At 36.2% G+C, this 15,279-nt stretch overlaps 1 protein-coding gene across 3 annotated transcripts; it reads right to left on the bottom strand.

Annotated features, from left to right (window-relative positions):
- Positions 1-6,643: 6,643 nt before the first annotated feature.
- Positions 6,644-14,184, bottom strand: TRM20 (methyl-coenzyme M reductase II subunit gamma, putative (DUF3741)). Of its 3 annotated transcripts, none has more exons than XM_020673502.2 (8): positions 14,005-14,184; positions 12,468-12,534; positions 12,032-12,093; positions 11,765-11,911; positions 10,691-10,782; positions 8,414-10,507; positions 7,816-7,966; positions 6,644-7,720 (listed from the first exon to the last, which is right to left on the bottom strand). In XM_020673502.2, the coding sequence occupies exons 4-8, from the start codon at positions 11,901-11,903 to the stop codon at positions 6,975-6,977; spliced, it is 3,222 nt and encodes a 1,073-aa protein (XP_020529161.1). In that variant the 5' UTR covers positions 11,904-11,911; positions 12,032-12,093; positions 12,468-12,534; positions 14,005-14,184; the 3' UTR covers positions 6,644-6,974. The 3 variants fall into 3 exon arrangements, with proteins under 3 accessions (XP_020529161.1, XP_088727936.1, XP_006854321.1); XM_088871810.1 differs by lacking the exon at positions 14,005-14,184 and adding an exon at positions 12,711-12,862; XM_006854259.4 differs by lacking the exon at positions 12,468-12,534.
- Positions 14,185-15,279: the final 1,095 nt, after the last annotated feature.

The raw sequence follows: 15,279 nt of genomic DNA, 5'->3' as shown, positions 1-15,279 counted from the left end.
TTTGATTCAAGGAGGTCACAATTATTTATAACCATCCAATATAAAATCTCATAGCTTGGGTGTGTGATAGAGTCTGAAAAAAATTCGGTTTTGTATAGTCAATGGCATAAATGCAACCATCCAATTTTACAACCAATAGTCAAGATTAATTATGACCGTGTTAGTACTAGAGATAAATGGTCTCATTTATACTTTATCAAATATTTATGCATAATTCCACCTCAATAAGTCTATTTGTCTTACTCATGCCTGATATCAAGTCTACCGATGCTCAACAGTACTTTGATTTTGTACATACATTAGCAATTTGTAATGGGTTATTGATGGTATAAGATTTTAGCCAATGGGCAACTAACTGTCGCGTGCACAACTTGTGCATGGAAAAGTATACACTCTCCTGGTCAGCCTTTCAATCACATATAATCTCGTAGGATTCCAGGCAGTTGTATGATAAGCCACTAGTAGGGAGTTGGATCAATCAAAATCACCAGTCAAATTGTTTGGACTTGATTGAGCACGTATATTATGCTCCATCATGAGCATAGCTTGTTCTATTCCCTCAGTCAGATGACCTACTTGTGAGAAATTTTGATAATCATATGAGTGTTTTAAAAATAAAAATAATAATAAAATTTGATTTTTTTGACATTTAGATGTCACCCTCTAAAAATTAGAAGTTTCTATTAAATCTCAAGACATTTTTTTCAAGTATTTGGACGGTGCAATTAGGAAAAATTTTTTATTGAAATTATTCTATATATTAAAGAGCTTATATCCCTAAAATTTGTGATCCTAAAACTAATACTACTTGGGGTTTTAACCAAGGGAGTAAATGGGCAATATACTCTTGAGGGAGTAGAATATTTTTTGGCTTTAAAAAATAAGAAAAATAAAAATATTAGGAAGAATAGTTTAGAAATATGTAATATACAATAAAAGATCACCAAACTTTTTATTCAGGTTTCTACGAAACCTGGTTTTCACTTTGAGCAAGCTTTTATGCTTTTTCTATTGCATAAAACTTATATACTTCTCCCTATCCAACCGTCCATTTTGGATGGGCAATTGAGATGGCCCTAATCATAATGTCACATCTCTATATTATTTTATTTTCAAATTTTTTGCTAAACTAAAGTTTGGACGTCTACTCCTCTCTTAAAATTGCATCTATAAATAATATTTAAAAATATTTTCAATAAAATAAAATAACCAAAAATTTTCTAAAAACTTCAAAAGGTACTTTTGGTCAAAATATTTATTTTGACATAACTATCCAAAGCAACTATTGACGGGGCCAATCCCGGATAGTTGAGTCAATGGATTACAATTGTGCAATTTCAATGAATGATTGTACCGTCTCTGCACCACTTTCACACGAATTGATTAGGGGTGCTCATAAAATTAAACTCATTGGCCATAGGTGTCCCCTAGGACCACGTATGGATCATTTATCATGTTATATATATTCTGTTTACCTCTAGGTTTCGGTTTTGCATTTATTGTTTAACGAAAATTGTTTGCTATGTTTCCCTGTGGGTGAAATGCAAATGACATCTAAAAGTTTAAGGAGAAATATCGATTGAAGGGTCAAATCAGAAATCACATTTCAAAGTTTTTAAAGGAGAGATACCGATTGAAAGGTCCAATCAGAAATCACATTTCAAAGTTTTTAAGGTGGTTAAATCAGCCCATTTAACGTAGGAATGTTATTTTTTGGTTTCATTAATATCATGTATTTTTTTCAAAAAATGTGTTAAAAAGTAATTCTATTGTCCTTGCTTAAAGACTGGGAATCCTCAACAAATATAAGTATTTTGGTGATTTGGCCGATTGAAGGCCCTAGTGAAATGGTAGTAATAATAGGGAAAGATTTTTATATTTTTTCTAGAACATAAAAGATCTATGCTTCTTCTACTATCTAGGCATCCAATTTTGATCAAGAGAGCCACTCACCCGTTTGATCTTAGATCCGACGTTTCAAAGTATATTATTTTTAGTTTTTTTATACAAATTGTATAAATATGAAATATGAAATTTGATACGTGCGATACTCTCATTGGAGCGCACTAATAAAAAATATTTTAAAAAAACTCGATAAAATATAATGACCAAAATACCACTTGAAACTTTCAGCCCCATATTTTAAGTTCGATTCCTACCTGAACTGCCTTTAAAAAACAAAAACAAAAAAAAAAAAACCCACTTAAGGAATTAAATTCACTTGAGAGTTTTGTGTAGATTAGTGTTGAAATGAGTGACTCGACGAGTACTTGGCTAGGGCCGAGTATTGGCAAAGCCAAAAAATATTCAAAATATACAAAAAATTGTTAGAAATATAAAAATATGTTTACAGTAAAATTAAACAATAACACATCGAACATATGTTAAAAAAAAGTAGTGAAAAAATAAAATTTGAAAGAAATCTATTTATGACCAGGGGTATTTTAAAAATAATTTTAAAAAGAGAAAATATAAAAATAAATATTCACGTCCAAAACACTTTCAAATCTATGCTAAAATGATAAAAAAAATATATATATTATGCAAATAATTGTTTTATATTTTGGATTTTTTATACTTTTTTAAAGTTCTTGGGTTTGGATTTCCAACTCAGAGATACTTGAGCACGCAACGGTGACGAGGACAAGGTACAGGGGTGAATCCGAGTTGGCTCGTCCAAGTAATCAAACATCGAACTCTGAACTCCGAAGAGACCGGTGTACTATTTTTGGGCTCTGAATCTGATGGGGGTCGGCTTTAACATATTTTTAAGGAGGTAGTTAATGACGTAAAACTTAAGTAATGATTCTTGAAAATCGTTGAAATAGTGATTTATATGTAATGATTTGACGACTTGATTAAAGGTTGTTTGACCTTTCATTAATATTCTCCTTAACTTTAAACTTTGACGCCATTGATTGAACCTCCAAAACAACAAACATAAGATTTCAAATTTCACATCTTCAAACTCTACCACTAATTGACCATTGAAAATCGAGTGGTGTATTGATTAACCATCCAAAACAAAAATGTAGGGTCTATTACCTACTCACGTGTGGCAGGAGAGAGAGACGGGTCAGGTTTAAAGCAAGGGAAATTTACATCCGCACCAAAATTTTAAACTGTTATAACAAAGGGGAATGTCTATATAGAGCCTAGGCTCTAAACAATCAAATTAGAGCCTACTTCAAAACATTAATTAGAAGAGGTTATTTTGATCCCCGAATATCACAAAATTGATCATCTCGACATTAAGATGCATGGACATGAGAAAAAAATGAATTTCAAGCTTTAGAAATAGTGCATCTTGAAACGTATTTTTCCACCATTAATTTTTAAGATTTTCAATTTTTCATAGATCTGATCGATCTACACTATTTTTTAAGCTTTAGTTTTTATAACTAAAGATGAAAATATAATTTAAGGGTATCACAAAACTTTCCAGCATTGAAACTATATTTCTCAATATTATTTAGAGGTGGGCTCAATTTGATTGTTTAGAGCCTCGGCTCTATACAAACCATACCTTATAACAAAAAAGGGATTCGTTGTACTTAAAAGGGTGTGGTTTCCATAAGGTTGCAACCTTAAACAATCCAATTAAGGCGTACCTTTAAATTTGATCATAACATATAATTTTGATGTAAAATATTTTTAGGATTATCTCAAAACTATTTCATATCTAATTATAAAATTTTAAACTTAAAAAATAGTTAAAATCAAGTAGATCTATAAACATATGAAAATTTTAAAAATGGATGATCTAGACTCAAAATTAGTTTTTCTTTCATATTCATACATTTCGATGTTGAGATGTTCAATTAGAGGGTTTTGAAACATTAAAATAATATTTTCCAATGAATTTTTGGGGTGCATCCATAATTCTGCATTTTAAAGTTGCAACCTTATATAGATTTTTTTTTTACTTAAAAAGACGCTTGTCAAAATATTTTAATCTTTAACAAATTTGCTCCGATTCTTTAATCCTTGGATTGCTTGATAATATCAATTGCCCATTTAAACTTCATTTGTTTAGACCTATTTTATGAAAGTTTAAGGTGTTAATAATATCATACTATATTTAGGTTTTATTTTCCTAAAGTTTAAAACGGTCCGATATTTTTAACATCAAATCGATAGAAGACAAGAACTTTAGACTAGCACTTAGTGACAGTAAAATAAAACGATATGGACATAATTTTCCCTTAGAGCAATACCCTGTGAGGAGTAGATTGACAAAACTCTTTAATAAATGAAATAAGTGTTGGGACCTCGAATCCCTAGGCGAGCTACCCAAAGTGATGATGAGGGAGAGAGAGAGATTTGCACGGATATGGCAATTGAAATCAATGAAGGAAAAGAGACTAAATAATCGAATGAAGAGTATAACTAACTTCATTAAAAAGGACACCCCACCCACAAAAAGAAAAAGAAAAAAAAGTCTAGGGAGAGACCTGCCTAGAGAGAGAGAGAGCTACAAAGACACTACAACCAACTTTTAGATGGAGATCTTCCATTTGAAATAAAAGAAGCAATAAAGTATTTTAATTTCCATTTAATCCACTGAAGAAATGTATGAGAGAGAGAGGTGGGCAGGTGGAGGGACGTGGAGACATAGTACAGTAAATGAACGAATAAATAGGGCATATTTTTTGGTAGTAGTTATGGAGTAATAAAGGAAGGAATAGGCCTGATTCAATTGGGTAGTTGGTATATTTCCCTAGGGTTTCCAAATGGGCCATTAAAATAAGAGGGAGATTGGTGTTTTTAAAAAAATCAAATCTCAAATTTATATGATAATTTTTTTTAGAGATCTATATCAATTTTAATAGTTATTTGGATGTAAAAATAGTATGATAAAGTCATTACTGTTAATAATTTTTACTCAATATACGCATCTCTCTCAAAAAAAAGGTCTTGCAAATAGACTTTCTACAAGTGGGTGGATGGGTGTAAGTGGGTCCTACGAATCTTAGGGTGGTGGCACGTCCCATCATTTTCACCTCTCTCTCCTCCTCTCTCTTTCTCTCAAAGTGGGAGGAAACCCCCCAGCTTTGTCCTTGGCTCTCTCTTTCTTGTTGGACGTAAGTCATTCATGGTGACAATGGGGGACCCCTCTCCCACTTCCTCGCTTGTGGTGTGGAAGTCTCGTGTACTCTCTCCAATGAGATTCTGTTTTTCTCTCGCACCCTCGAGTTGTCTTGATCAGATTCGCTTTTCTTTGGAGCCCGGGGCGAAGCGAGTCCGACAACATAAAAGGGGCTAAAGTTTCCATATTTTTGGTCTAGAGTTTAGATCGAGTGAAACGAAGCTCTAGTGCATTCGCTTCGGTGTGTTTCGGCCTCGGTACCCGAAGTTACGTATTCTATTTTAGGTAATTTAGCGGTAAGAATCGAACTTGACTTTTTGGCCAGTTCAGTGGTAAGAATCCAACTTCGTTACTTGAGACACAATATTGCTAACATTAAGTGCTAATTAATAAAGCCCAAGCCTGATTACTAATATTAACTCCATCCATTTATCTTGACTTTAGACACAAGTGTCCACTAATTACAACCTTCTAGTTAATATTTATTCCCCTTCTGGCTCCATGGAAATCTGAATACTAGTTTTGCTTCAAATCATGGATATAAATCTTCTGTGATATACAATTCCTGGATATTTATATCTAGATATATTTTATTCTCAAACATACCTGGAATTCTTGGATATTTATATCTATATATAGTTTATTCTCAAACACACCTGGATACTTGGTGGTAAATGGTAAATGCTGTTTGATGGAACCCATGCAACCAGTATTTGGCTCACTTCTTTGTAAATAATAGATTTGCTAAGTTTATTCTATTTTCAAGTTTATAAATTATTTAATTTTTTTTCTCCTTTGGTTTAGATCTATTTGCGTCCTTGTAATTCTCCCCACAATTGTAAATCTGAATCATTTTGTGGTATTGATTTAATATATCATAGTTTAATTTTGTTCTTTTTAAGTGATCAATTGAGCTTTACGCAGTATTACTTTGTTTTTTTTTAGATTAGTTTTAATCGTTAATTTCCTATTAAAAAGAGAAAAAGAAAAAAGGATTTCGGCAAATTTAAAAGTCCTAAAAAACTGCCAATCAACCCATGTAAAGTTGAAAATGTCCAAGACAAAGTTGAAAATAATATGCAAGAAGATCATTCAACATCAAGTTAATTTATATATTATTTTTTTACATTGTTTTAAAAGACGTATTAAATCTACATCATTCAACTAAAATAAACAATGTATAACACTGCAGCCTTACTTCTACAAATAAAATTGTATCCTCGTACATACCGAATGGAAAGCAAATGAAAAGCAGAAGATATAACCATGCAAAGCAAATGGAAAGCAGAAGATATAACCATCCACCAGTCCAGCTAAAATGTGTCTTTTAGGAGAATTTATCCATTTTTGTTTTATATTTATTCATTTCATATAGTGTATAAATAAACTATGGACGTAGTTTGAGCCTGAAAGAAGTTATCAAAGGTGCATGACAGAGAGAGTAGATCAGTGATCAGTCCTAGAGCTCCAACGGCTCAGATTTTTTGAACGCATCCATTCAATAAGCAAAGCATCAGGATCATGAGAAAAAAATTACAGAAGACGTATTCAATATCTACAAAATGAAGGCGGAGATTCATATCTATAAAAAGAATTAGAAAATTCACAACTTGTCACAAGAACAAAAGAAAAAAAAGACCCAATTAACATCTCCATGGCTAATATAACACGCTCACTGAGAGGTAGCAATCTTGTGATTAGGAACCTCATCTGTATACACATACAAGACAACAAGAATGCTTCTCCATATTTCCAATACATAAGTCTCTTTTGGATGGCTATTATTCCATTAGACCATGCATAAAAAACAGCTCAAATCCCTTCAAGAAATACAACGATCGAGATTCGCTGAGAGAGAGAGAGAACGGAAATGGGCATTTAGTCCTCACTTGGTTGTGGAAGATAGAGATAATGAGAGCTCACAAAGCGCATCTTCAATCAAATCCTCAAGAACACACCTCTCTATCTCTGTCCCAATCCAATCCATCTCCTGACCTAAATCGAACCACCCACTCAAATCTCTCTCCAGACCCTCCCCATGAGCCCACTCTCGAAGCAGGTTCCATGTTGCCTGCACCAGTTGCTGACCCACGGGCCCCTGCCTCCTCGGCCTGGCCCATGGGTGTGCATCCAAGCATGGCCCTGTAATCTCCACAAGGACTGCATTTATGCAATCAAATACGAGCTTCCTCTCCATCTCATCCCTCCTCTCCACTTTACAAATAACCATGCCGTTTTGGTCCGAGCAACTTTTCCTCTCTCCTTCAATGCATGTAACTGGATCATTTTGTTTAGAGCAGCATTCTCTCTCTCCTCCTTTGCTTGAAACCGAACCATTTTTGTCTAAGCATTTATCGAGAAGCACTGGATCCAAAGGTGAGTTTGGTGAATACCATCTTCCAAAGATGGAGCATTCAGGCTCATCCAATAAACCGGAGGCATTGAGAATGGTCTCAACAAAGAGGAATACTTCTTGTTCTGATTCACCCCAGAAGTAGAAGTGTGGAGTCAAAGGCGATGGCAACCATCGGCTGGCATCAAGAGTGGGCAGTGAGAGAGAGGCAGTGCGTGGTTGCTCGAGAGGCCTAGTGGTTCCATCTGATTTTGGAAGGTTGAATGGCATGCGTGGCTCTGTCAAATAGAAGAATAGGGTGAGGTCCTGCACATAAAGGCAAAAAAAAAACTCTGATAAAGATCCCCATTTTGATGCAGAGATTTAGACTTACTAATATCTAAAGCAACCCTTTCCTTCTCTTGCAGGGGAGAAGCCTCATCTTCGAATGGCGACTCTAGTACTGAGATAGGACTGGGTTGATCCCCATTCTCGTTCAAGTTCTCTAGACGTGCCACTTGTTGTTTTGGAGGCGATGAAACTGCCTGTAAAATACACAAGACTTGTCCAAATAAGCAAATTTCTTTGTAGTCACAAATATGTACCACAGTACCATCATCTTGAAATATGTACTATTTCACAGTATAATACTCATTTACACCAAATTTAGACCTATATATGTATTTCTCTAGCATTTTAGCCACCATATCTTCGAATAAATATGATCAAACACTTCGTACTCAGCGATGTTTTGGTCTCTTGGGACTCTAGTGAAACATTGTGGTTTTAACATGAATCTGAGGTTTGAATTGATTGGTAGGGTCTTAATAAGAGAATCCCCATCAATTGTATGGTACTTCATATAGGGCAAGAGAACATTCAAGAGGCCAGTAATGATCAAGGTAAAGATTCTCATGAGCAAACATAATATGGTAGCACTATACATCACAAGTACAATACAGCCGGAAATTATATGGGAATTATGCGCATACCTGAGAGGAGCATTCATCACAGGCAGTGGAAATTGGAGTGTTTGGGCATTCTTCTCCAACTGCTAGGGGCATCGATTGTGAGGCATCTCCCTCTACTTCAGCAGGATGAGTGTTTTCTCTCTCCAGATCGATAATCAAAGAGCCACCACACTCCCAAGGGCCCAGCCCAACAGAATTGTGTTTCTCTCTCCTACCTTTCTTACTCCTCGAGAAGAAGAAATTTGAAACCTTCCCCATGAAAAACCCCCCACCCTTCGGTTTCCCCGAATCCTTTGTATTGGACTTGCCACCAACCAGGTCCATTGCTTCATAGGAAGTAGAAGAAACAGGAACTGACCTAGACCTCGCCAGGCTTCTTGGAGAAACTTGCGCAGAGTCATTAATTTCATTAATGGTTCTTCCTTCTGAAAAAGAGCTCAGGCCTTCTTGTATTTCACCTTTAGGTGACAAATTGCTTGATTGACTTAGAACTCCATTGCTTCTCTCCTCAGAGGATCTCTCTGGTTTTTTTAATTCAGGAAGGGCAAGCATCTCCCCTAATGTGCTCGAGCTCCTGCGCAGTTGCCTTTGGTCCTGAGCTCCATTAGCCATCATTGCCCATCTTGCAGAAAGTCGCTTCTTGGCCTCCCTGCTTACCGACGACTCAGGGGAGCATGAGGCTCTACTAATAGAGGATGAAGAACTACGGCTAAACTTGTTGATATAATCCCATGAATTCCTAGAAGTTGGGGTTGAAACCTCTGAATCACTGATACTTCCACCCTCTGCAAACTCGGTCTCAGATCTGTTGAATGAGCTCTCATCCCCAACATAGCCATTCGAAACCATTGAGGACATGAAAACATCATCTCTCCCCACTGTACTTGAAATGATTGGGGATGAAAAAGATTCATCTCTCCTTGAGGTATCACTTGTCAGATTCTCTGTCATCTGCCTAGTGATCTCCCTTGCAATCTCTCTAGAGCCTTTTGTGCCATCAGGCCCCAACCCTGAAAACCTCTCATTTTGGTTTGGGGAGGAAATTAATGCCCTTATGTCTTGAGTCTTGCCAGGACTAGGTTTTAGCACCACTATCCTAGTTGGCTGAGAAGGTGCTCCTAGTCTAACTTTAGAGAAATCCCAGTCATGATTCTTCTCACTTACCTCTTGCGAATTTCCTAAGAAACAATTTGTGGGGTCTGGCTTCTTCACCACTTTCTCTCTCTTGAATTCTTTACCCATCCCATCCATTTCACAGTGATAGGAATTTCCCAACATATAACCAGTGGGATCCTGCTTTTTCACCTGTTTCTCTCTCTTCACCTCTTGATCAACATATCTGTCACTGCCATTGTACAGTTTTGTTAACCCATTTGATGCTGCCATGCTTTTTGATGGCCTGAGCACAGTGATGCGCCTCGACTGAGGAGGGGGCGGGATTGACTGGAGATCAAGTATATGTTTTGAAAACAAGGAGTTTGGTTCTTGAAGGAACTTGAGAAACAAATCTTTGTTTGAACTTAGGACCTCTAATGCATCCTGAAACTCCTTTGACTGGCGCAACTTTTCATCAGTTGCCAACCGCTTTGCATCCATGAATTTCTGGCGCACAAGAGCCATCTTCTCATCCAAGCTCTTCTCATACCTATCCTTCTGCAAGTTCACTGCATCTAACTTCTCAGTCTTTTGCCAAACCTCATAAACATCTTTGTATCCTTCTTGGCCTCGAAAGTAGGTCTCAGGTGAACAACGTTTGTGGGGCAAATGCTCCACTTCGAGCCCAACTTCTTGCTGCTGGTTCCTTTGAATTGCCCCCGAATGCATATAAGTATTTGTAGTCCCTGAGTGACTGTACATATTTGAGTGAACTGGTAAATGATGGCGATCTTGTCGCCCTACAGTTGGGTTCCATGGAGAAACTTCAGGAGAACTTCTTTGCCAAGTAGAGATAGGTTGCTGTGCTGGTAGGGTTTCGAGACCCATTAGCCGGGCTACAACACTAGGAGGCTTCTGCTTAGTGTCAAATTCTTTGGACATCTCTTGAGCTATAAGCATCTTCATGGGTGTTCCATTTCCTTTCTTCTCAGAAAAACTCCTCCTTAGCTCATGGTCAATCTGTAAATTGTAATGAGTAAAAAAAGAAAAAATTTTGGCAAGAACATTCAAGAGAGTGACTCATTAAAGATTTGCTTTAACATGTAAATATTTCTTAACCCCCAAGTTTTGTACAAAATGCATATCTTACAGCATATAAATATGCAAAAAAAAAACTAAGATCACCACAACCGAGATGCGTACTGGTTTCTGTGCTACATATTCTCCAGTGTAAGCATTGTGCCGTGGTGGTGTCTTCATTGGCACATCGTGGTGACTTCTGGGAAGAGCACTTCCTGCAATGTAACAAGTTTAGTTTGTAAGCTAGAATTCAAGAACTAACAGGATTTCAAGAAGTAGCCAACTGTTGGAAAGGTCAGGCATAAAATACTCAAATAAATAACAAAACATAAAATGCCTGGAATGTTAAGCTCGTAACCACCCCATTTCATTCTGTTTATTTGTTTTATTTGTCCCAAGAATCTCAATAACTATAAAGGACACAGGCTGTCAACTAATGTAGACTTTTCATAGGTTGATTCGAAGGTTTATCATCAAGAAAGGATACAAATAGAGTCCAAATTAAAGCCTTCATATATTCTTCAAAAGACAATGTTCATTGATATAAAATGGAGTCAATCTAATTGTAAACTATAAAGTTTTCCGCACGTCACAAATAATATCACAGGAATAAATTTGTTTTTAAAATGCAACACGAATAATTGAGGAGAAAGTTAGAAACACTAACATAACAAATAAATTTCTTCCATTTTGGTGATACTAAAAATGAAAAAGTAAAAGAACCATTAGAACAAGGTGGTTCACTTGTAAATATCAATTGCCACAATGAGAGCTACAGCTTAATTCCTCTTGATATTGCACAAATATTGCATGAATGACTCACAATGGGTCGAGTCGGGGGACATATCTGTGCCGCCACGCCCATCTGTGTGTGTGTGTGTGTGTGTGTGTGTGTGTGTGTGTGTGTGTGTGTGTGAGAGAGAGAGAGAGAGAGAGAGAGAGAGAGAGCATGACCTAGCTGTAGCTGGACAAAGGATTGTCAAGATTTCATATGACAGTCCAGATTTGGCAAAACAAATTATCCTGGAGATCAGGGACTATGGTATATGTGTTTGCAAGTGTATCAAATTAAATTTTGATGCAACTAAGTGTGCTGGGCAGGTGTGTCCATGTGCAAATCTATCAAATTAAATTTTCATGTAGATGTCCACAAACAACATTCACTTTATAACCAACACAAAAGGATCACAACATTACCATTAAATTGCGCTTTATCAGTAAGCATCCTATTTACATTCAAGCCCGAACTCAAGTCCAAAAGATTCACCATTCTTCCCATACATCCTGGATATCGCTTCTCAGTGTTGCATTGCTTCTGATACTGATGCTCATTCATTTTAAAAACTGAAATTGAAACATTCATCATCCAGGTATCAGTGAAGATATTGAACAAAATTCCCAAAAAAAGAACATGTACACCAAACAAATGCAAAAGAATGTAAGTTCTACATAGGAACATCTCACCTTTGTACACAAGGACAAAAATATTTTAATCTGATGACATCTTCATTTGCAATTCATCAGATCTATACAACAAAGAAACTTCAATTATCAGCTATGCGTGAATTTAGATTCAAAGCCAAAGAACATTAAGCCACCAAATTGAATTAATCCATTGCAAAAATCCAAGTATAATATGATGAACAAAATGCGAGTTCGTCACAAAATTGTAACACTAGGTTACCAAATTGAATGAATCAGCAAAGAAAAAAAACCCAAGCAAAACATAGAAGGAAATCACACATATTCAAATTTCAAAATAAAAGAGCTTCAATGCAATAGTAAGGGAAGAAATAGTTAAACCATGACCTTAAGAGTGGAATATATCATTTCAGTCTTTGACCAATATATACTAGAACTGATAAAAACATACAAAATGAATAATATTATCGAAGCTCACCCCAATAACGTGAAACAGAGCAATGTCATTTAACTAAACCAACAGGAACTAAGCTCTGAGCAGCACTCTGAAACAAGAGGCAACACGTGCAAGCAAAACTCAACAACATAAACAAATAAAAATGACAACAACAATAGAACACCTAACCCAAACAGTATGTGTTGAAAAAACTATATGACACAGATAACAGCTGAACAGCTGGTACCGTACAAAATCGAAGAAATTGAGGGAAAAATGACTCACTTAACCAACTCATCAAATTCAAAGTATACCAAACAAAAATACTGTCAAACTCTAATCAAATCTCCAAGATAGTATGCAGGAAAAAATCTTAAACTATAAGATATAACCAAATTCCCTCACAGAAATCTAGGTTTCAGCCAAGGGTTACACAAGGATCATTGAAAAAATATCAACTTATTCAAATAACTGCAAACAAAAAAAATTCTCAAACAAACGCTAGATCCAAAAAGGTTCCTTTTTTGGCAAAAAGCTGTCACGGAACACCAAGTGGAATAAAGGAAAGCTCCTCAAAAGGCATGATTTTACAATTACTAGTTTCCTTAGCCTTTCCAGTATCACCTTTGCTCTTTCTCTAATTTACCCACGCTTAATTTCTGTTTTACCAATAAAAAAAGTGGAAAATGCATAGAGCAGAAAGGCAATAGTAAAACTAATCCTACATCTACAAGCAAAACCACCAAATTAATCTCAAAACTCGAGAAATCAATACAAAAAGACACATGTCAAGACAACATCAAAGCATAAATCGAAGCACTAAACCCCAGATCCACATATCAAGGACATGCCTTCAAGGGAAAATTAGTCAGAATTTTGCATCTCAACCAGTAAACCCTAGATTCAAGAACGAGTTAACATCGATATCTGAACCACAGTGACTTTACATTCAAGCCAATACAGAGATATTGAAATTCGACTAAGTGAAAAGTGACATTTGGGGATCGCATGGAATTTGGCGAAGAAAGAGGTTAAAAATCTTAAGTTATCTTGTGAAATCAAAACCAGAAGCAACGTGTAACACTTTCTAAAAGCCTAAACCCTAAGGTCGAGCCAAAATGCTTCAATTTAGGGATCACAACAATGTGAAGTGGAAATCACAACAATGTAAAGTGGAAATTATAAGAAAATCTTGAAATCTCTAACTTTTTCTGGATGAATCAGAAGGTTGAATCACACATCACAATCATCTGCAGTATTTAGCGTTTTGCACAACACTAAACCCTAGATTCGAGCAACTGATGCGCATACAAGGACACAACAGGGAGAGTGCCAAACACTCAAAAACTAATCCGCACAAGAGGGGAGAAAATGTTCATCTATGGAACAGAGGAATTAAAATTAATTTTTTTTCCACATTTTATAGCTAGACTGGGAATATTACATCAGAGAACGAAACAGGAGCAGAACGTAAGCTTTTTTCCTCGACACCAAACCCTAGATTCCAACCAAAAGGCTGCATTCTCAAATCAGAAAGAGGAAACACAAACGAGGACTCAAAATTAACAGAAAAGCTCACCTTTTAAGGAAATAACCATAACAGAGGCTGCCATTGCACTAAACAAAAGTAACGAAGCCCTAAAAGCAGAGATCTGAAGCACCAAGTGATGAACAGCGAGAGAATAAAGGCAATGGCGGCAAAAAAAGGAGAAGGTCACAGGGGATCTAAAAAGGCCTGACAATTTCTTGGCTAAAAAGGAACTCAAAGTCTGAAACTAATCCTAAAAAAGACGCTCTGAGCAGGGGAGTACAAAGACCCCTTTTCCCCCTAAACGTTCGATCTCGCTGACAATGGCGTCAGGTCGCCGGAAAATGCACGTCCGTACGACACATCCCGGCAATAATCCCGCGAGAAATGGACGTATTTTCAGGTACACAAGGATAAAGAGAAGTGAGAGAGGGGGAGAGTTCACACTCTAGCAGGAATACTGATCTATAACAATGATTTTCTAGAGAGAGAGAGGGGGGGAAGGGAGTGTTCTCACTCTAGACGCGGATAAAGAGAAGTGAGGGAGGGGTAGAGTTCACACTCTAGCAGGAATACTGATCTATAACAATAATTTTCTAGAGAGAGAGAAGGGGGGAAGGGAGTGTTCTCACTCTAGACGCGGATCTCCAGAGAGAAAGAGAGACAGTTTTACCTAATTTTCTAGAGAGAGAGAGAGACGGTTTTCCTCTCTCCCCTCTCTTTCTAACCGCAATCACTTGGTTTTGTATCACCGACCAAATTATTTTTTCTTTTCACAGTTTTTCGTAATGTTTGACATTAAAAATTTATTCAAAGTAGGTGAAGTTAGGTAAACAACGTAAATACTCTTGCTAAATGGTAATTTTTTTATTATTGATTACTGTAATAAACTGGAAAGCACTTGAGGAAAGAACTTCCCTCTTTTAACTGACGTAGAATTTTTTTCACCCGAATCTATAGTTGGTTAAAATACCCTCTAGATTTTTGGAAATGACCTGAATCTCCAAAATATTGATCACATGGAATAAATGACTAAATCACCCCAAAGTTTTCGAATAAGATATAAATGGCGTCCTAATAATATTGAGAAGTAGTTTTTTTTTTAATTAAGAGTAGGCTCTAAACAATCAAATTTGAGCTTACCTTAAAAATGTCATTAGAAGAGGCTGTTTTGATGCGCAATATCCTCAATTGATCATCTCGACATCTGGATTCATGGACATCAAAAAAATAATGGATTTCAAATTTTAAAAATTGTATATTTTATAACACATTTTTGGACCGTCAATTTTCAAGATTTTCAAGATTTCATAGATCTGTTCGTCT

This window comes from Amborella trichopoda, chromosome 7 (genome assembly GCF_054954075.1).
Source record: "Amborella trichopoda isolate Santa Cruz 75 chromosome 7, AtrichopodaSantaCruz75HAP2 v2.0, whole genome shotgun sequence".
NCBI lineage: Eukaryota > Viridiplantae > Streptophyta > Magnoliopsida > Amborellales > Amborellaceae > Amborella > Amborella trichopoda.
Note: the sequence above shows the minus strand (reverse complement) of the source record. Positions and strands in the feature narration are given on the sequence as shown.